Source organism: Lagenorhynchus albirostris, chromosome 15, assembly GCF_949774975.1.
Source record: "Lagenorhynchus albirostris chromosome 15, mLagAlb1.1, whole genome shotgun sequence".
In the NCBI taxonomy this organism is placed as follows: Eukaryota; Metazoa; Chordata; class Mammalia; order Artiodactyla; family Delphinidae; genus Lagenorhynchus; species Lagenorhynchus albirostris.
In genome coordinates this window covers 1,902,088-1,922,235 of record NC_083109.1, presented here as the reverse complement: position 1 = coordinate 1,922,235, position 20,148 = coordinate 1,902,088, and the positions used below count along the sequence as shown (strand labels likewise).

General features: G+C 56.6%; 2 protein-coding genes across 4 annotated transcripts; one reads left to right on the top strand and one right to left on the bottom strand.

The window, feature by feature from the left end:
* The first annotated feature begins 340 nt into the window (after window positions 1–340).
* On the top strand, window positions 341–11,989 carry LSM14B (LSM family member 14B). Of its 3 annotated transcripts, XM_060124764.1 has the most exons (10): window positions 342–661; window positions 2,496–2,659; window positions 3,761–3,896; window positions 4,664–4,780; window positions 6,963–7,130; window positions 7,362–7,439; window positions 7,654–7,815; window positions 8,161–8,311; window positions 10,041–10,226; window positions 10,779–11,989. In XM_060124764.1, exons 1-9 carry the CDS (start codon window positions 535–537, stop codon window positions 10,210–10,212), a joined length of 1,275 nt encoding a protein of 424 aa, XP_059980747.1. In that variant the 5' UTR covers window positions 342–534; the 3' UTR covers window positions 10,213–10,226; window positions 10,779–11,989. The 3 variants fall into 3 exon arrangements, with proteins under 3 accessions (XP_059980748.1, XP_059980747.1, XP_059980749.1); XM_060124765.1 differs by lacking the exon at window positions 7,362–7,439 and having other exon boundaries at window positions 341–661; XM_060124766.1 differs by lacking the exon at window positions 4,664–4,780.
* A 2,273-nt stretch (window positions 11,990–14,262) lies between these two features.
* PSMA7 (proteasome 20S subunit alpha 7) lies at window positions 14,263–20,035 on the bottom strand. Its single transcript, XM_060124768.1, has 7 exons — window positions 19,841–20,035; window positions 17,692–17,818; window positions 16,915–17,039; window positions 16,134–16,256; window positions 15,539–15,658; window positions 14,827–14,889; window positions 14,263–14,485 (listed from the first exon to the last, which is right to left on the bottom strand). The coding sequence occupies exons 1-7, from the start codon at window positions 19,934–19,936 to the stop codon at window positions 14,393–14,395; spliced, it is 747 nt and encodes a 248-aa protein (XP_059980751.1). The 5' UTR covers window positions 19,937–20,035; the 3' UTR covers window positions 14,263–14,392.
* Window positions 20,036–20,148: the final 113 nt, after the last annotated feature.

Here is a 20,148-nt window from a genome sequence, read left to right as displayed (position 1 = left end):
GGGCGGTACACGCGGCGGGCGGAGCTTTGGCGCCCCGCCCCCTCCCTCACACGTGCTCCCCCGCCCCTCCCGCGGACGCGCGCTCCGCCCCGGTCGATTCCCACCCCTCCTCCAGGCCCGCCCGCCGGGTCTCGTGTTCCCACCCCGCGCGGGGCCCGCCGGGAGCCAGCCGAGAAGTGGGGCGAAGAGCAGGGGAAAGCCCGCCGGGTCAGGCGACGCTTGCTACGCAGGCGCGGAGCGCGGGGCCGCCCCCAGGCCGACAGCGCGGCCATATTTAAAGGGAGGCCGGCGAGGCGAGCCAATGGGCGGTGAGCGTGCGGGGGCGGGGCGTGGCGGCGCAAGACCCGGATGTGGCTGCTGCGACCCCTCCTCCCCCGCGTTCCCCTTAGAGCCCCCCGGCCGCGCGCCGTTCCTCGCTCTCTGGTCCCCGCGCAGGCCCTCGGGCGGCGGTGAGGCGGCGCAGAGGCGGAGGAGCGGGCGGCGAGGCGACCGCGCGGAGGCGAGCGGGCCAGGCCCGGCCGGGCGGCCGCCGCCATGAGCGGCTCCTCGGGCACCCCGTACTTGGGCAGCAAGATCAGCCTCATCTCCAAGGCGCAGATCCGCTACGAGGGCATTCTCTACACCATCGACACGGACAACTCCACGGTGGCGCTCGCCAAAGGTAGCGCCCCGCGGCCGCCCCAACCGCCCCGCCCCCGCCAACAGCCGGGCCCGCGCCTCCTCCGCCCTACCCCCCCCCGGGCGCCCCTCCGCAGTCCCGCCTCACCCCCCGGGGCGACCCCCACATCCTGCCTGCGCCCACCGGGGCGCCCTGGGCCTCCGCGCCGCTCCCGCCCCTGTCCTCCGGGGCTCGGCTTGCACAATGGGCTCCCCGGGCCGCGGCGGCAGCGTAATTGTGCGCGGCCAGCCCGCCCTGCCCGGGGTTGCGGTGGGGAGGTGGGGGCGGGTCTAGCTCCCGCGGTGCCGCCCCCCCCCCCGTGCGGCGTAGCCCACCTCTGCAGGTGGGGGGTCGGCGTTGCTAGGCTGTTTCCTCCCCAGCTGCCCGAGGGCGGAGGGGGCGGCTGGCGCCGAGAACCCGGTCCCTGTGGGGGAGGGGTGGGGCTAGGGGCCCGGAGTCTCCTCGGGGCCTCCCCAGAAGGCTGGAGAACGAGAAAACGCGACTTCTGCAAGCCCTTCTGGAACCTATTAAGCAGCTGGGGCCTTGAGCCTGAACAAATAACCACGTTTTAATGGATTCTCCTGTCGGGATAGGAGCATCGGTTGGCGGCTCCATGCTTCCGTTTAAAGCGTCTTCCTACTCTAATTCAGACGTTTTAGTCTGTGGGTTTACCCTTTTGTGACAGACTCCTCCCTGCGGGCGCTGGTAACCACACTGAAGTCCCTGGGAGACCTAGAGAAAGATGGCTGTACTGTGGCTTTGCCGGAGTCCAGAGCCTTTTCTGAGCGTGTTGAGGCAGGAGGTGGGCCCAAAGTTTCTTTGTCTTCGTCCTCCAGGGACGATGACTAGTGTCCTTCCCCTGCCTCTTGGAAGTGCTGAGTGCAGCCAGGTCTGCAGAAACCCTGTTTGTTTGGTTGGTCTTGTTAGGCTGGAGACACTGGGCTGGGACTCTAAGGGTCAAGGCGCAGCTACGTGCTCCTGTGTTAGAGGGAGCCTCCTCCATCCAGGTCGCAGTCAGTTCCCAGCTCTGGGAGTAGCTCCTTTGAAAGCCTAGTATTTAAGTTTTCCGATAGATGTGTTGCTCCAGGACATAGTTTAGTACTGTAAGATTTTGTGGTCACTTGTACTCTTGGCTTTTGGCTACATTTGGCCTGAGACCCCCGTTGGAAAAACTGAGGCCCAGCGTAGTCCCTGGTCCTCAGCGGGAGTTATGCTAGGATTGGACAGAGGCTGCTTCAAGCCCAGCTCTGCCTCAGAGACCTGAGAAGGAGGCACTCGCTGGGGCTCCTTGAACCCTGCCGGTAGGGGTTAATCCCCTAGGAAACCCCTCCGGAGACGGACGCTCGTGGGGTGGGTCCACGTTCTGGGCCGCTTTCTCCCATTGTTTCTCTACCAGCTCCTCCCAGGCTCGTCGTGGGCAGAAGGGTGGGGATGACACTCAACCTGCTGGCTTTTCTCAGAAGAAAACAGACTCCCCAGGGGTGGTGTGTTGCGAGGCTTCAATCAAAAAGCAGCTTTGGGGCTGTTTAATCTGCAAAGTCAGATGTGAATGGGGGGGCGGGGGGGATTTGCAAAGCAGGCGTCGTTTGTGGGAGCGCTGGCCTTCCGTGTTTGGAAGGGAGACTGTCAGGCTCTGAATCGTTCGTGGTCATCTTTGCGACCTAGAACTTTTTGGAGCGTTGCCAGCTGGGGTCTTGTAGGTATTGTCCGTTGATATTCAGGGGTGGAGCAGTTGAGGCGTGGAAGCTGTGTGCTGTGGACGGCCCCTGCGGGAGGGCTGATTGAACGCACTTGGTCGAGGATGACAGCGTAACCCTTCTCTTTCTCAACCCCTGAGTGAGGTCCTTCGGTACCGAAGACCGTCCCACAGATAGGCCTGCCCCCCCTAGAGAGGAAGTTTATGAGTACATCATCTTCCGGGGAAGTGACATCAAAGACATTACCGTGTGCGAACCTCCGAAAGCCCAGCACGCGCTCCCTCAGGACCCCGCTATTGTTCAAGTAAGTGCGCTGCCCTGTGTCTGCCGTGGGCGCTGTCTCTAAGAGGCGCCGGCTTCCAGACGGAGCTGGGTGTCATCTGGCCAGAGCGCTCAACTAGAGGAACAGCCTCTTCATGAAAAGCAGTTTAACTGTGTCTGGCTCTTGGCGTTCTGTGGGAGGCTTCATCTGCGGCATGCACAGGGTGTGCTGTAGAGTGAGGCCGGCCCAGCGTGTTGGGCGGTGCAGGGGGCAGTGCTCTTAGTCTTGCCGGCACCCGGCGTTTGTCCTTTGTCTCGGGTGGGTAAGCCTGAAGCCCCGGTGCATGCCGGGAGTGAGAGAGATGCTAGTAGGGACTTGGGACAGCAGGGCTCGCTCTCTCAACACTGCCCCGATGATAAAGTCAGCGTTGTGGGATGCTGAATTCGCAGGTGTCACGCCGTGTGCCTGCCTGCTGTGTTATGACGTGTTCTGCCCAGGATTACTAGGGAGTCCAGGCTCATATCTTCTTGGCTTGTAAACCTCGACTTTCACCAACTCCTGCGGGGCTCACGCTGCAGGAGGGGCCGGGACAGAGCGTGCTCCCTGCGGGGTGGGGCTTGCACGCTGGGCTGTGTGGGCACGCGGAGAAGCTCTGGGCCAGACTTCTGAAAGGTTTGAGGTGAGCGCTCTTGGGAACTCCAGAAGAGGGAAGTGCTCGAGCCAGACCTTGAGGGACGAAGGGGCCTCCCGGGAGCATGGGGAGTTGGAGAGAGGACGCCGCGTGGAGGTAGTTCCCCAGCTGTGCCCCGGCGTGTTGGGGCCAGGGCCCAGGTGAGGACGCCATCCTCGTCCCTGGCAGAGCCTGGACTCCCTGACGACCGGCAGTGGGGCCACTAGAGGGGTTCACGGAGTTAGGAGAAGGTCGTGTTAGAATTACCTGGCAGGTGAAGCTGGGGGTGAACGTGGAAAAGGCAGCTCTGAGCTCCTTAGGCCACCCTGGGGGCTCACACGCCCCTCAGTGCCGCCTCAGCCTCCAGGAGCAGGCTGACGAATCAGGCTGCCTTTCCCGGTCTGCACGGTGCTCGCCAGGCAGGGTGACAGGAGGGCCTGGAGCTGCTCTCACCTGTGTGTCTCATTGCTCAGTCTTCCCTGGGCTCGGGCTCGGCCTCCTCCTTCCAGCCACACGTGCCTTACAGCCCCTTCCGAGGGATGCCGCCCTACAACCAGCTGGCCGCCAGCTCCCTGCTCAGCCAGCAGTATGCCGCTTCCTTGGGTTTAGGTGAGTAACCTTTTTCTACCTGGTCAAGTGCCTGTGCCGTGACATCCAGGAGCGGGGCCAGACCCTGGTGGTGGGGACGCTGTGTTCGTGCCACGTTCAGCTGGCAGTGCATACTGAGCACCTTCTTCAGTGGCCCTTCAACTAGTTAGAACGCTTAGGAACTCCTCAGTTGAGTGGAAGAGGCAGCAGGGTGAGTTTTGGAACAGATGAATCGAATCAAAATTCATTTAAAGTGTCAGCCTGTGTCTGGGTGGAAGTTGTGGTATGTCTGGTTCAAAGAAGAAATAACCGATGTGTGTAATTACAGATGAGTTCTAACCATTTGCACATTTGTCAGCCTATAAATATAAAAGTTAAATGCAACGCCCACCTATCCTATCCTTTTCCATTCTCGTGTCATTGCTTTGCTCAAAAATGAAGTCTCCCCTAAGGTTGAGTAAGGTTCGCTTCTACACGCATGGAGTGAGAGTCACCCTGCCCATAGGTTTGCGGCACATTCAAACCACAGAGTCGCAGGCATCACCCCCTTCACTCGTAAGAGTCACATGCTTCTAATAGAAGAGCCTGTTGTCTTGACTGATGCTCCTGGGGTGCAGGAGCCCTTCTCAGCTTGGCTCCCCGTTTCTAGATTAGACTTGTGTGAGCAAAGTGTCCTATGAGAGATGGCTGGGCTCTTTCCAAGCCTGCTATACACAAGACGAGTTTCTCATTACTTATTTGTGTGCCTTTTTTTTTTTTTTGCTCTTTTCTCCTTTATCTTCTTTTAGAAAAGTTGGTAAGCCCTCCAGCCTCAGCCGCGGCTTCCAGCCCTAGTTCTTCTCCATCTCCACAGCCCGTTTCAGAGCTTGACATGTCCTCAGAGTCACATCAGCTCACTTCCAAGGGTAACAGCAGTTTTGCAGAACTGCATGCTGTCTTGCGAGCCATCCTGAGCGAGGGGGTAAACCAGTAGACCAGAATGACAGTAGCTGTAGCAGATAATTTGCCAAGCCCGTGGATCAGTTAAACTGCCTCTGTGTGTTTCTGCACGTAATCCTGACTTATTAACTCTCACAGTTTTAAAGAGGGTATTAGAAAGAACCAGCAGTACACTTTGTTCGCTCTCCTGGGTCCAGGGTCTGTTTTGACCTGTACTGTGATTGCCACGTATGGGAAACGTCCCTCTGCACAGAAGGCCACTTCCTGGGGTTTCTGCTGGTCCTAAATGCAGTGTAGGTTGCTGGGTAAGACTGCAAGGCGATCCCCCATGTAACAGGCATGCTGCTCTAGGATCCGTGTGGCACATTCCTCACCCATCCAGGGCGTTTAGCATCGGGGGCCTCGGGTGTCTTTGTAAAATGAAGCACCATTAAAATTGGGTGGCTAGCCTGAGTTGTTGACTGGGTGAGCAGTGGGCCTGATGACTGGCTTGGTAACACTGGTTTGTCCCACCTGTCTGCCGGGTGCCGCACCTGTGGGCGGTTTTTTGCCCTTTCTGGGCCTTCTCCTTTCACCGGAGGTCTGATGTGAGAGCACCGTGTGCGCCGCCCTCACCTTTGCAGAGACTCTGTCCAAGATGATGCCTGGGGCTTTCATTATGGCACACAACTACTGTCAGTCTGTTACTTTGCATGTGTTGCTTTCCTGCATGGATGCCAGTGGATCTGAGTACAGCGGTAGTGATGTTTTTTTCCCCACTTAAAAATTGCACAAGATAGTTCATTGTCCTTAGGGTCATTTACATAAAACTGCTCTTAGGGCAAGATAGTTTGACTGATCTTTTTTTATGAAAAGCAAATGAGCCCAAGATCCTTGCCCCATCCAGTTACAGCGTGAGCAGGAAGCTGCTGTCTTGCTCAGGAAGGGCCGTGCTGAGTGAGGCGCTAGGTCAGAGAAAGTGGTCTAGGTCAATGAATGCCCATCGCAGAGGACACTTAAAAGTACCAGTAAGGGGGCTTCCCTGGCAGTCCAGTGGTTAAGAATCCATGCTTCCACTGCAGGGGGCACGGGTTCAATCCCTGGTCGGGGAGAACCAGGATCCCGCATGCCGCACGGCCAACAAAGAAAAAGAAAAAGTATCAGTATGTAGGGCCTGCCCTTTGAGTACTTTTGATCCGGTTGTGAGGAATTTCTCAGAGTAATTTCTGACAGTAGTTTCTGCTCTATGTTTAAAAACAAAGGTAGACTGTCCAGTCTTCACTGTGTTGGGCTGCCCCTCCGATAATAGTTACTCCGTGGTTAGGGCTCATTTTTTTCTGTCTCAAAAGTCTGTGCACCTCCACCCAGTCCTCAGTTGTCCCATTTAAACAGTGCCCACCGGAACGTGGGAGAGGGAAGGGAGGAGATGGCCTGATGTGTGTGGCACACCCTTCTCTGTCCTCTTGCGGCAGAGGCCCGTCTCGTGAGGGGGACCTCCACTGAGGCCGGGTTCTGAGCACTCCTGCACTCAGGCTTGGTGATGCCGTGTAGTGGGAACAGACTCAGTGCAGCGCCGTCTCCAAGGGCAGCCTGGGAACCCTTCGTTTCTTACGATGAGCCTTCACCCGGAGGAATGCAGGCTGTTATTTCTCTGTAGTCAGCTCTCATCACTTCATCCTTTTTGGTTTTGTTGTTTCTTAAGCAAAAACAACAGTGTTCTAGAATTTTAACTTCAAAGGCTGAGCACTGCATTTTGTGGAAGATGCCAGACTGGGATGGTTCTTGTCCAGCATGGCCCAGAGCGAAACACATTCTCAGACTGTGAATTCACCGGCATCTCGGGACTGTCGAGCCCCCTTGGGGTTAGAGCTTGTGTGGTTTGGGGGAAGCTTTTTCTAAGCCGCTTGAGAGGTGCTTATTGAGCTGGGGTGTTTTTCCCTCCTCCGGATGCCCTAACTGGGGGAGCCTGCTGGCTTTTTTGCTGCCTGGGCTAGATGCAGAGGGGATGGTGCGGGGTGGGGGCTTTGCCTGGGTTCTGTAAAACCTCTCCAGGCGGTTGCCTTCCTCCTGCCGCACAGCCAGCTGGACGAGGAGTGGGGGTGGGGGGAGGCGAGGGGGTGTGGCCTTCTCCTTGTCTCTGTTATTAACCTCTCCTCCTCCTCAACTCAGGAGCTGGCTTTCCGGCTGTCTCAGTCAGCAAGAGCCCCATGGTGGAGCAGGCTGTCCAGACTGGTTCTCTTGATAACCTGAACACCAAAAAGCTGTTACCTGGCAAGGGCACCGCGGGGATGCAGCTCAACGGGCGCCCAGCCCCGCCAAGCAGCAAGGCTGCCAGCGGTACTTAAATACACACTCCCCTGGAGTTTGTTCGTGTTCTCAGTGGCATAGCGCTTCCTGGGGTTCTTTTTTTATCCTTTAATTAGACACCCCCACCCTGTAGGCTTTTGCAGGGCCGGCTCTTGCGCAGTCCCCGGTGGCGCCGCCCTGCTCCCGTCGCCAGGCTCTGCTCCTGTCCCCGGGCTCTGCTTTCGCAGGCGCTTTGCCTTACTCTTCCTTTTTGCGCCTTAGATGTAGCTCAGCCGGCAGCTGGGCAGACTCAAGGGCAGGTGAATGACGAGAACAGAAGACCTCAGAGGAGGCGATCAGGTAACGGCTGTTGCCACTTGAGTTCTGGGGAGCCGAGAACCACCCAGTCGCACTCCGCTTACCGCTCCTGCCTGCTTCTCCGTGGGTGACGGTTTCAGGGTGCTGGGCTCAGCGGCAGCTTCAGTGTGCTCTGTCCCCGCCTTGTCTGCTGTCTCACACCGAGTAATGTTGAGTTAGTGGCTTACCAGCCAGGGCTGTCCTTTCCTTCTCACAGGGAACAGACGAACAAGGAATCGCTCCAGAGGGCAAAGCCGTCCAACTACCGTCAAGGAAAACACAATCAAGTTTGAAGGCGACTTTGACTTTGAGAGTGCAAATGCCCAGTTCAACCGAGAGGAGCTGGACAAAGAATTTAAGAAGAAACTGAATTTTAAAGGTTTGAAAATTTAGCCCACCCTAGGAGTGTCCACGGCGCAGGTCAAGGAGAGCCTGGCAGGGGCGGGGGGCAGCTGGGATGGTGGTCGGCGGGGAAGCCGTGCTGTCTGAGGAGTTCCCAGGAAGGAGAGGAGTCGGGGGGAGGCCCGTGCTCGGGGGATGAGAGCGGGTTGCAGGGCCCAGGGGTGGACGAGGCCAGCAGCCAGCAGAGCTTTCCGCGTAGTGCAGGGCACTCCCGGCCGCTTCCCTGAGGCCTGAGCACAACCCTTGAGCGGCCCCGCGAGGACCTGTCCTGGTGGAAGGTGCTTTGCTCCTTGGCCTCTCAGTGCTCTGCTTCTCTGTGTAGACGACAAAGCTGAGAAAGGGGAGGAGAAGGACCTGGCGGTGGTGACCCAGAGTGACGAGGCGCCTGCTGAGGAGGACCACCTGGGGCCCAACTGCTACTATGACAAATCCAAGTCCTTCTTTGACAACATTTCCTCTGAACTCAAGACCAGGTCAGGGGGCTGTGGGGCCGGGCAAGGCCTGGGGGAGCTGGCGGGAAGACACTCTGCCCCCAAACTCTGAGACTGGGGCACGCTCTCTTGGAGACCAAACCCAGATCTTAGGTTCAAGGCAAATCTCTTAGGCTCACAGTTTTACTGTAATCGGTACGTCAGGCCCAGCGGTGCGAGCGGTAGGTGGTGGTGTGGAAAGCCCTGGCAGTCACAGGCACCTGAGGGATCTGACCCAGGTCCCGGCCCCTCTTTGCTCAGCTGCCTCTTTCTCATCAAGGTTGGGCCGGACTACCCTCCCTACCGCGTCGATGTTCCCGTTCTGTACCACCTCGCCTGGGCCTGCTTCTTGGTCTGACCTTGGTGGCCTGAGGCCTTTGCTACCTGAGGCAGCTGGCAGGAGTGTCCACAGTATTCTTTCACCCACCTGATTGCTTGAGGCCGGGGACTCTGTCATATGCTTTGCTTTTAGCACCCAACAGCTGGTGCTCAGATGTTGCCCGAGAACCAGCTAGACAGTAAACGAAGTCTACAGAATGGGCATGGTGTGGAAACTCAGATCCTTTCGTTCACAAATGGAGTAGCAGACACACTGCGGGCACTGGGGAAACAGCAGAAAGCAAGCTGGGAGGTCCCCATTCCCCCCACCACCCCTCTTAGGTTTTGGCAGGGGAAAGAGATAACAAAAAAACAGGCGCACGAGATAACATCTAGCAGTGAGGCGGGAGAGGTTGGGGCGTGTGTTGGGTGTGAGGGGAGTGGGGTTCGGGAGCCAGTGGGAGGGTGAACGCAGGACAGGGTGTGAAGCGGAGGCAAGGCGGAGGCGGGCACGTGCAGCTGCTGTGTGGCTGGAGTGGAGCCTGGGGGCGGTCAGGGAGGAGCGATGAAGATGGGACGGTGGCTTGGGGCAAGCAGTGCTGTCTGAGGTTTCACTGCTGCTTTGTGGAGAGTGGGCAGAGGTGGGGCAGGCATGGAAGCTGAGTGGTCACGTCAGAGGCTTTGGGGTAGTGGGCAGTGCTGGAGGAGGGGAGGGAGGCTTGGCCTCTGCCATGCCCTGAAGGTTTGCTGATGGGCTGTGAGGGGAGCCCGGATGGCTGAAGACTGCGGTTGCTGCTGCTTGGAGTGCGGAGGGTGGGGGGGGCAGCAGAGCAGGGGGTCGGGCTGGGTGTGTTGCGTGTGAGCTGCCTATAAGCAGCCTTGTGGCACACGGTTGGACACCGGGGGGTCCTTGCTGGAGGTGCAGAAACGAGTGTTGGCGGCGTTGGTGCTGCGTCCGCACCTCCCCCAAAGCGTACGTGTCATAGCCTTGGGGACCCTGCTCTGTTTAGCCCAGTCCCCTCATCTCTGGAGACTCGTCTGGAGGGGTCCGTGATCTGCTCCAGGTCTCGGAGCCTGCACGGGCCCTGGGCCTAGCAAGCAGGGAGGGCTTCCTTCATGGCACGCTGCTGTTGCGTGCTGGCCTTAGGTGACGCAGGTGTGAGAGGTTTATACTGAGCAGCCCCGTCCAGTGGGAGACAAGCCTGGTTGGAAATTGGGCTGGGAGCCCCTGCAATGTTGAGTCTCAGGCTCCAGTGTCCTGATGGGATTGCCCCCCCAGTGGCTCCAGTGACGAGTCACCATCTGTCTATCGGTCCTTTCTCCCTCCCCAGGCTGTGTGAGGCTGGGGCCTGCCTCGGAACGCTGTGAGGAGGTGCCCGCTGTAGTCGGTCTCATGCTCCTTGTCTTCGTTCAGTTCCAGGCGGACGACGTGGGCTGAAGAGAGGAAGCTCAACACGGAGACTTTCGGGGTGTCGGGAAGGTTTCTTCGTGGCCGTAGTTTCCGGGGTGGATTTCGAGGGGGCAGGGGCAACGGTGCAACCCGTCGTAACCCGACTTCCCACAGAGCTGGGACTGGCAGGGTGTAAGGAGGCAGCTGAAGGTGAGTGAGGGGAGCTGTGGGGTCCTTTAGTGGGAGGGCATCCGGACGGGGCTGCCCAGGTAGGAGCCAGTGAGCGTTGGTATCGAGGCCAAACTGAGGCCCCGACCCTCTGAGTGAATCCCCCAGGGGGCTCTTGGGGACGGTGGGACCCAGGCCCCGGGGTTGTCAAAGTGAGGGTCCAGGTGCAGGAGGGCTGGGTGCTCCCCACTCCGGTGTGGTCAGGAAGGAGCGATGGTTACAAGCCAGGCCTCAGCTCCAGCCTGGCCTTGCACTGACCTTGAGTCTGCATTTTTAACTAGGTCGAGGGTGACGTGTGTGCCCCTTAGGGTCTGGGCGTGAGTGGGCTTCGGGTGGGACCTGGAGCTGCCTCCCCCCCACCCCGGTGTGAACAAAAACGATGACCTCGGGTTGTGATGGGAAGGTCTGGGAAGCCCCAGCCTGACTTGGGGTGGGAGGGAGGTTCAGCAGTCCCTGTTCTTCATTCACGGTGCTGGGCTCGGGCTGGGGAGCTGCCTGGATGTGCTCACTAGATGTTGTGTCTCCTCCTCGCAGGCTCTTGCTGAAGCGGCACAGACGCCAGACTGTGTCTACGAGGATGTTGGAAAACGCTGCACTTACTGCGGGAGACGTGGGTCACTTTGTTTACTGAGTTTGGAAAATTCCCATGCTACTGCTTATGTTTTGGACTGAACTGAACTTGGACGTGGTCTGAGTTAGAACCACTTTTTTGGGGGGACGTGTATGTGGGAAACCTCTTTGAGGTATCTTGGCCTACTTTTCGTTTTTAGTTGTGCACAGCCTGACGCTAAGGTTTTGGTATTTTGCAGAAAGGTTTCTAGAGCGAAAGTGTGATCCTCACTTTGTGACCTTTTTTGGACAGCTTTGATTTTTAACGTGGAACCAAATCCCATTTGGCAAATGCGGCAGCCAAGTGCATCTCTGTAATCCAACTGGCCGCTGGTGCTGCTGGCCTGACACCCACTGCCACAGGCGGGGCCTAGGAGCCAGGCGTGGCCAGCACGGGGGCATGGGGGGGCCTAGGTCATGGAAAGCGGGGTGTCCCACCATCGTGTTGTAGAAGCAAACCAGACGACCCTGACCTCAAGGTAGAGGGCGGGGTTGGGGGTGCTGGAGGTGTAGGATGGGGCCCTGAACGGGAGGGAGCTGGGAGCTGTCGCTTGGAGTGTGGCTTCCACAGGAATCCGGGCTGGGGGTGAGCGCCCAGGACGAGCTCCTCTGCGGAGTCCCTCTCCCTCCTGCCCTCTCCCTGCCAGTCCCTGACCCAGGCCAGTCAGCGTTGGACTCTGGCCGAACGCTGTTCGGTGTCTCATCCACTTGGAAATGAGCCAGTCTTTTTTTTTTTTTTTGCAAGGTCGGTTGACCGAGAACATATTTCCTCTCCATTGTAAATAGTTCTGTGTTTTTGTTTTACTGGTGGGTGGAGGGAGGGTGGGGAATATATTTGTTGCATGAGCAAAGGGATCAGACCTTCAGTAGAAGCATGCGTCCCTCTGACAGGGCATCGTGGTGAGCATAAGCGCCTTGGTAACTAAATCCCTTTAAGTAGGCGGAACGGTTTTAGTTCTGTATCAATTAAGTTACTGTAAAAGCTTAGGTTTATTTTTGTAGGAGTTAATGGCTAAGAATTAGAACACAGCAATGCGGCTGCTCTGTTCGAGCAATGTAAACTTGTAATTATAAACATACATGCAAACCTTTAAAACTCTCTTCTTCTCTGCTCTGGAAATAAATAATCCTGTTGACTCTGTTGCCCGAGTTACATCATGGCTCACATGACCGTCCCAAGGTAGGTGTTGTGTGCAGTTCAGATTTGGGGGACATCTGGCACTCTGGAGCGAGACCTGGCCAGTCTGGGTACAGGGCAATGAGCCAGGCCCTAAGTTACTAAGAGCCACCCTCCCGGGGTGAGTGGTGCTGCTTTCCGGGTACTCGACACTAGTTTAGAGAACCTGCTTCGGGAGTGGCCCCTTCGCTGCCATAGTACAGCTTCCAAGCTCCCCAGAACTTTCATGTCGTTGATACCTTAGAACCTGTTACAGGGCTGGACCCTGGGACTACAGAGAAAAGCCAAGACTTGGCTGGTTTCAGACTGAAAGCATGTAATTTCACTGCAGTGGGTTTCCAGGCGATTTTTTTTTTTTGATTTTTTTAAATATAAATTCATTCATTTATTTTTGGCTGCGTTGGGTCTTCGTTGCTGTGCGCGGGCTCTCTCTAGTTGTGCTGAGCGGGGGCCACTCCTCGTTGTGGTGTGCGGGCCTCTCACGGTGGCCTCTCCTGCTGTGGAGCACGGGCTCCAGTAGTTGTGGCAACGTGGGCTCAGCAGTTGTGGTACACGGGCCCAGTTGCTCTGCAGCATGTGGGATCCTCCCTGACCAGGGCTCGAACCCATGTCCCCTGCATTGGCAGGCGGATTCTTAACCACTGCACCACCAGGGAAGTCCTCCAGGTGATGTTAAAAATCACTCTCAGGACTAAGGCCCACCTGGCCATCTGTGCGTGATTCAGGCTGAGAGGAGGACCAGACAGCAGGCCAAGCTGGCCTGTGACATCTGGATGCAGCTTTGTGTTTGGCCAGCTTCCTTTTCCGGGCTGTCTACCACTCCCCAGCAGATCCTGAGCACTGCTGGTAGTTTCAGAATTTAACGAACTCTTAGCAAATACCAATTAAAAATAAAAACCTTCCACAGCTGACCTGCTACACGCAACTGGCCTTAGCACTAATTCTAAACTAGGTAGTTTTTTTTTGTTTGTTTGTTTTTGCGGTACGCGGGCCTCTCTCTGTTGTGGCCTCTCCCCTCGCGGAGCACAGGCTCCGGACGCGCAGGCTCAGTGGCCACGGCTCACAGGCCCAGCCGCTCCGCGGCATGTGGGATCCTCCCGGACCGGGGCATGAACCCGCGTCCCCTGCATCGGCAGGTGACTCAGCACTCAGGCTAAACAGGTATTTCTCTGCTAGAGATTCTAAATATAGTTAAGTCACAGTTTACCACCTATGACTAACCTTGCTATTAAAACTTAAACTGACAGTCATTGTGACGATTAGACACTTTAGGCTAAGTTTAAAATATATCTGGGCCTCCTTACCCCTATTTATTTTGGCCGCGCCGCGTGGCTTGTTGGATCTTAGCTTCCCTACCAGCGATTGAACCTGGGCCCTCAGCAGTGAAAGCACCGAGTCCTAACCACTGGACCGCCGGGGATACGCTTTAGTCCTCTTTAGAAGCTTGATGTATATATGCCATTGAAGGAGAACCCAGTACAAGAGAAGCTGTAGACAGAGCAGAGCCCTGGCGTTGGAGTCCTACCAACCACTGTGGTCAGAAGCAACAACCAGCCCAAGGACTCTTCTAAGAAGCCTTTTGTGAGTTCTCCTGGGGCAAAGGAAGCCAAAAAGCAACGCCATCACCAGGGCTGGCGGCAGGGCCTCTGGAGAAGCAGCAGAGTTGTGCAGGAGAAGGGTGGTTAGGGTTCTTCTGTAAACGCAGAGCTTAGGACCATGACTCACCCTGCTGTGGACTGGAAGCTAAAAGAAGGGTAATCTTTCTGGCTAAAAAAGCGAGGGAGGGTAGGAAATAGCCAGCACTGGAAGTCTTCAGTAGAAAACAGGAGGAGTGTTGACTTGATCTACTAGAACCAGAAATTTAAGACACGTTCCACAGCTACTGCTCTGCAAAATGAGCTCAAGATGTAAACTGAGCACTGTGTGTCCTCGTGTCCTGACGTCATACATTCATTAAGGACTCGAACAAAGGTGTAAAAAGAAACAGTCATTCTGTTTAGAACTCCTGAATGGGAGAAACCCTGAGTTTCTGCAACCACAGCACCTGTCTGCAGCAGTGTGGACCCCGTAAAGCCTTCCCACAAACCCCAAGGGAGGAGCCCCACTCAGCCGTTGCCTTGTCTTAGAGCCTGGCGAGGAGCTGGGAGGAATTGCTCCAGAGACCCAAGGCGAGCAAGCTTTCTAAAGAGCTATCAGTACACCTAAAGGATACATTAACCCCTAAAAGAAAGGTTAAAAAACAGGGACGTTTATTGCAGGACACTTGGACAGTATGGATAAATGGGACAGAAATGCCTACATGTCATTTGGAAAATCAGCCATGATTTGAATTTAAAAATCGCTACAGGCAAAATTTCATTCATCATGATGCTTTCTTTTGTTTCTTCTTTTCATTTTCTTCTTTTTCTTTTTCAATCTCAGCAACATATTTCTCAATTTCTTCAGGATTTAAAATCTATCAAAGGAACAGTGTATGGTTAGCCACACAAGGACCCCCGAACATAGGCCCCAGATGCCCCTTCCAGCTGCTTCTACAGGAAAGCAAGGCCACATGTGCCTGACCCGGGGAACAAGCTGGAACTGATGTGTAGGTGATAGTTATAAAGCAGAAGCAAGCGCGCGCAGCGGAGGTTTTCACCCCGCGGATGCTCTCTTTTCGACTCATTTGTGGGCATCCTTGGAAAGCAGCTTTCTTGGGGCTGGAGCCATAGCAGAATGGCCCTGATGTGCACCACCCCTGCCCTGCCCACTGGGAACACTCCGTGGGTAAGGACAGCAAACCACCTTGGTGATTACCTTGAGCGGTTGATCTCGTCTCATGACAGCAAGTTCTATGTTTTTGCCGCCTGACTGAACCACCTCGGAGGGGAGAGAAGAGCGTTAGATGCCTCACCCACCTCAAGACCAAACAGCGCCCGTATGTGCCCTGTGAGCCTGAACCCAGCACTGCCACACAAGGGGCGACGGTGGGACACCGGGGTCCCAATACCCAAAGCGTGTGTCCTAGCTGCACACTGATGTGGCCAGTCCTTCGCGATACCCTCCTGTCTTGAGGCAGCTGGATTTGGGCGGGGTTGCTGGTCCCTCCTCCTGCACAGCAGGTGTGCTCACAGCCCTCCCATCTGTTCACAGCCTTTCCCACCACTAAGCCCGGACGTCTGGACCCCCTCTGCCTCTGGCTTCACCCCCTAGCACCTCTAAGGACGGCTTCCACCCATTATTCCCAGCGCTTCTTAAGTCCCTGACTCTAGAGCTGTAGCTCGAGCCTCAGAAAGGCTGAGCGCTTGGGCAAGCCACCTAGCCTCTCGGTGCCTGGACTGCCCAGACGTGTAAGGAGCTGATACAGCCCCAGAGCAGCGCCTGGTGCCACGGTTGGCGCCCTCACCACCTCCTTGTTGCGCACACGTCAGCTGCTCCATTCTGCGCCGTCCCTTCTGCCCAGCCCAAGTACCAGCACCACGGCGTGCGCGTCTTCAACATATTGCCCAGATTTCAAACACAGACTTACTTCCAGGAGGGCCTTGATAACCAGCTTAATAGTCAGGTCGTCTGTTTCAATGGCTTCGTCAGTATAATTCTTCTCTAGAAATTCACGCACTGACTTGGCACCCCTGCCTATAGCGTTGGCCTGAAACAGGGATGGGTGTTACACGGCACAGAGTGCGACAATCCAGAGCCAGCCCAAGAAAACGACCCCCCCCCACCAGCCCCGTGGCCCCACCAGTGCCACCCTGCTCCCATGTGCTACGGTGAGGGGCAGCCTGGTGGGAGGCGGGCCTGTACTCCAGGCCCTGCCCCATGGCTGCTTTTTGCAAAGGGCTATTTGGAGTTGGTGCTGATTCCTACCAAGAAAGGGATTCTACTGAAAGACACGTGGGCAACTTGACTACACCACGTATCCTTACACCGCGCCGTCCTTTCCTCCCAAAAAGCAACGCTTAACGACTTCTCAGCTCCCCTGTCACAAGTGTGTCGTGAGCACTTGTGTATGCGTACACACCTATGTACACGATCAGGCCAGCTCAAGGTCCCAACGGCCTCCAAAGCTGCTTCTACTGGCAAGATGGCCCCAAACAAAGCCCCTCTGTTTGTCAGGGACTCACCTTCCAGGCATGGTACGTGCCCGAGGGATCAGTCTGATAGAGTCGGGGGGTACCATCGAAGTCAAAACCCACAATAAGGGCAGAGATGCCAAACGGCCTGCGCCCGTTGCTCTGTGTGTAGCGCTAGTGGAAAAAGAGACACAGTGACGCTGCTGCCTTGGCATGAAGGCCCCCCAGAACCTGCCGTAAGTAAAATACACATGATGTTCCAAACACAGCTTTTAACGAAGGGATGAAAAAAATTAAGCCCACGTTCAGGTTATTTGCAATTCAGGTGAGAAATGAAAGGAGCCTGTGGTTTTCAGCATTCCTCCTTCTGTTGCTGCATTTTCATTCTCAGAAAGACCAGAACTGCATCATGAGGCACAGCTGGGGCTGCTTGGAATTATTTTGACAGCAGACACAATCTGGCTACACATTTTGGTTCACAGGTGACTAAGATTTCACCAGAGTGGGCGTGGCTTTCAGCCCCCTCTCAACTGCTTGGTGACTGGTCATTCAAAATGACAAGACAAGAACTACATCATTTCCCTCTGGAACTATGAATCTGCACTGCCCCATGCTACTAAATAAAAACACAACAAATGCCACTTAAAAGGATAAATGATGGTAAAATTACAGACAGAGAGAAATCAAGGCTAGGACCCTTGCGTGGAACAAGCGTGGTCTAATATCCCCACAAGTGACGCGTGCGGCCACGTGAGGTAATGCGGCAGGACGCTCCACGACAAAGCAGTGACTGCTCGTAACTAGCCGAGCCACGGCAGGCAGACACACCCACCTGCTTCAGACTGGCGATGTACCGTGTGATGTACTCCACGGTGACCGGGTCCTCCACGGTCAGCCGGTGGCTCTGGCATTCCACCCGCGCCCTGTTGATGACTATCCTTGCGTCAGCAGTGAGGCCTGCAACGAACACAAAGAGAGCTCCCCTGAGCCACCGCTCGTCCGGCCCGTCGTCGAGGCCAGCGCAGATCACGTGCGTGGACAGCAGTTACCCTTGGCCGGTCCTCTGGTAGCCGGCACCGAGATCATTCTGAGCGACCAACAGCGGGACCAGCAGCCTCTGTGAGCTTCTCTGAGAAAGCTGCGTGTACGAGGAGCTGTATTTACATAGGCTGTAAACACGCTAATTTTTTGACAAAGCAAGTCAATCTCTAGTTTAGGTAAACCGACCTCCCCGCTGAGGAAGGAAACGAATGAAAACCCAGAAGTGCAAGAACATACGGCACATCCCGAGAGCCGGGTGCTGTCCAGCTCTCCCCACTTCACGGGCACACAGTTAGCTGTGACAGCTGACCTTTCTCCTGCCAGCAGCAATGGAGGCGACAGCACAGCGCCTCATCCCGGGGTGTTTAATCATTTGGCCCCTACGCTTCAGCCTCCTGGGGAGGACCTCCCCCTGCAACTGTGGCCAGCCCTCTTCTTGAAGGCCAGCCCTTTCTTTTGAATGATTTCAGGTTACCCAATTTTCACGTCCCTCAACAGCCCTTCCACCAGGTTAACCTCCAGAGCTGTTCAAGGAGACTGAGAAATACAGCACGGGCCCCAGACTTACCCGCGAATGCCATGCAGACATTGTCGTCCAGAGCACAGATCTTCCGCACTGTTCTTTCATCCTGCAGTTTGGCCACTGACTTCTTCTCCACACCAAGAACAACAATGTCTTTTCCTCGGACACCAACCTTCAAGAAATGGCAACGCTGCACTTAAGGAGCTGACACGAGGTTCTGCCAACAGGCACAGAGCACTAACAGCGCATGCCAACGTGGTCCTGTGAATACCCTGGGGGTGGCACGCACACCCTGCAAACCGTGGGTCTCGATCCACTTTTGGCAGAGCTAGTCCAGGTATCACAATCTAGGTGCCTAGTCTCGTGCCTTAAAATACTAATATGTAGTTTCAGTTACAGCACAACTAAGGAATAACTACTGTATTATCAGTGTGTATGTGTACACGTGTTATTTCAACCCAGTGAATCAAAGAGTCTCTGGAAGGCTTGAGTGTGAGTCCCTAACAATGAAGTCAGGTGTCCTGAAAGCAGTGTTGATGTGGTTGTAAAACTATACCAAAACATTCTCCTCTCTCTCGTGCACTTTTTTTTTTTTTGGCCACGAGGCTCATGGGATCCTAGTTCCCCAATGAGGGACTGAATCCAGGCCACTGGACCGCCAGGGAACTCCCCCCTCCTGCACTTCTGAAAACAATGTGCACAGCGGCGGGGAAGTGCCTGATACGGCGTCAGGCGGACAACGTATCAAGTATTACAGGGAGGCCCATGGCTCTCTGTTTACGGCTGACACTGTAGCGCGGAGAAAAATGTATTAAAAACATGGGGGGAAAAAAGTCACTGACTGTCAGTTAAACCCCTCAATCGAAGCAGCAGCAGACCCAAATGAGACAATCACTTGGAAAAGCAACCTCTTCTCTTAGTTTAGAGCGGGGTCTCTCAGCCTCTGCCCTACAGGCACCTGGACGAGCTAATTCGTCCATGTGAGGGGCTGTCCCTGCGCACTGTGCAATGTTTAGCATCATCCCAGCCTCCACCTCTGTAAGTCTCCACGTGGGGTGCGGAGAAGCACTGATGAGCAGTGCTTCAGATCTCAAGGAGCTTTCTCGTGAATTGTCTTCCATGGTCTTCAAAGTTCCCAAGGGAAAGAAGACCAGGCCCAGAGACAGGTTAAGAAAAGGTAGCCACCCTGGCTGACCCACAATAGTATGAGGATGGGGGTGTCAGCTGACCCCAACAGTCTTTAAGCTGAGGCAGGTCACAAGATGGATTTGGGGCCTTAATTTCAAAAGCGACTCAAGAAACGAAAAACACTTCCAAATTTACAGAATCGTGTGTGTTCTATGCCCACTCAAACCTCTGAAACACCAGATAAAAGATAAACCATCATCCATTCTGACCGATCAGCAAACTGACGTGTGTCTTGAGGACAGCAGTGTATTTATTATATCTGAAACATTGGTCTAAATGAGAGGCGCGCTCGGGTGCGACGGGACAGGGGTCTGGCGCAGTGACCAAAGAGACGGAGGACTCAGCAGTTGGACCCAAGACGGAGCCTGCCCGCCGCGCCGCCGGCCCGGGAACTGTAGGGTTGATGCCGACACCGGCCGCTCTTTGTTCTCGAGGCCGACCCGGACTTTGAGGGCAACTGCTTTCCGCGGGGGTTGGGGGGTAGTTGGCTACCTGGGAGCTGTCCAGACACAGTTCGCGGAGTCACTTACTCCCTTAAGGAGCGTTCCTGAGCGGGCAACGGGCGGGCCCTGCCTCTCGGAGTCCCGCGCCCCGGCCCCGCCCGGCCCCCAGCCCCCCAGGTCCACGCGAGGGCCCCCGCCAAGATGGCGTCGGCGCCAGGCGCGCGCACGACTCCGGACACGGACGCGGGGCACCGAAGCCAGCGGCCTGCAGAGCGCCTGCCGAGCCACTAGCCGCCCCGCTCGCCCGGACGCGGAAGCCGGCGCCCAGAGAGCCGCCCCGCCTGTCCTCACGTCTCCTGCCCGCGGCTCGCAGCGCCCCTTTCCCGCAGCGACGCCCACGTCGCGGCTTCCGAGTGCGCCGCACACCATCGTGCCGCCCCAAACCCCGCACCACCGCGCGCCCGTCAGCGCGGACCCCAGGGAAGCTGGTCGGCAAGACGCGCCCGGGCCCCACCCAGCCGCCCGGACCTCCGCCTGCCCCGGCGCCCGGCCTCCCCGCTCACCGCGGTCGAGCCCTTCTTCACGGCCTCCTGCGCGTACTCCACTTGGAAGAGATGGCCGTCGGGCGAGAAGACGGTGATGGCGCGGTCGTAGCTCATGCCGGCGGGGAGACGCTATCAGGACCGGGAAAAGCGCACACTCACGGCCGCGCAGGCCGCGATTCACGACGCCGCTGCGCCCGCCCCCAGCGCCGGGGACTGCGCTGCCAGCGTAAGGCGGTGTCCGGAGGCGTCAGGCGGCGTCGGGCGGCGTCGGGCGGCGTCGGGCGGACGTGCGCGCGCGCCGGGGCGGGGCCGGGCGGAACCACTGG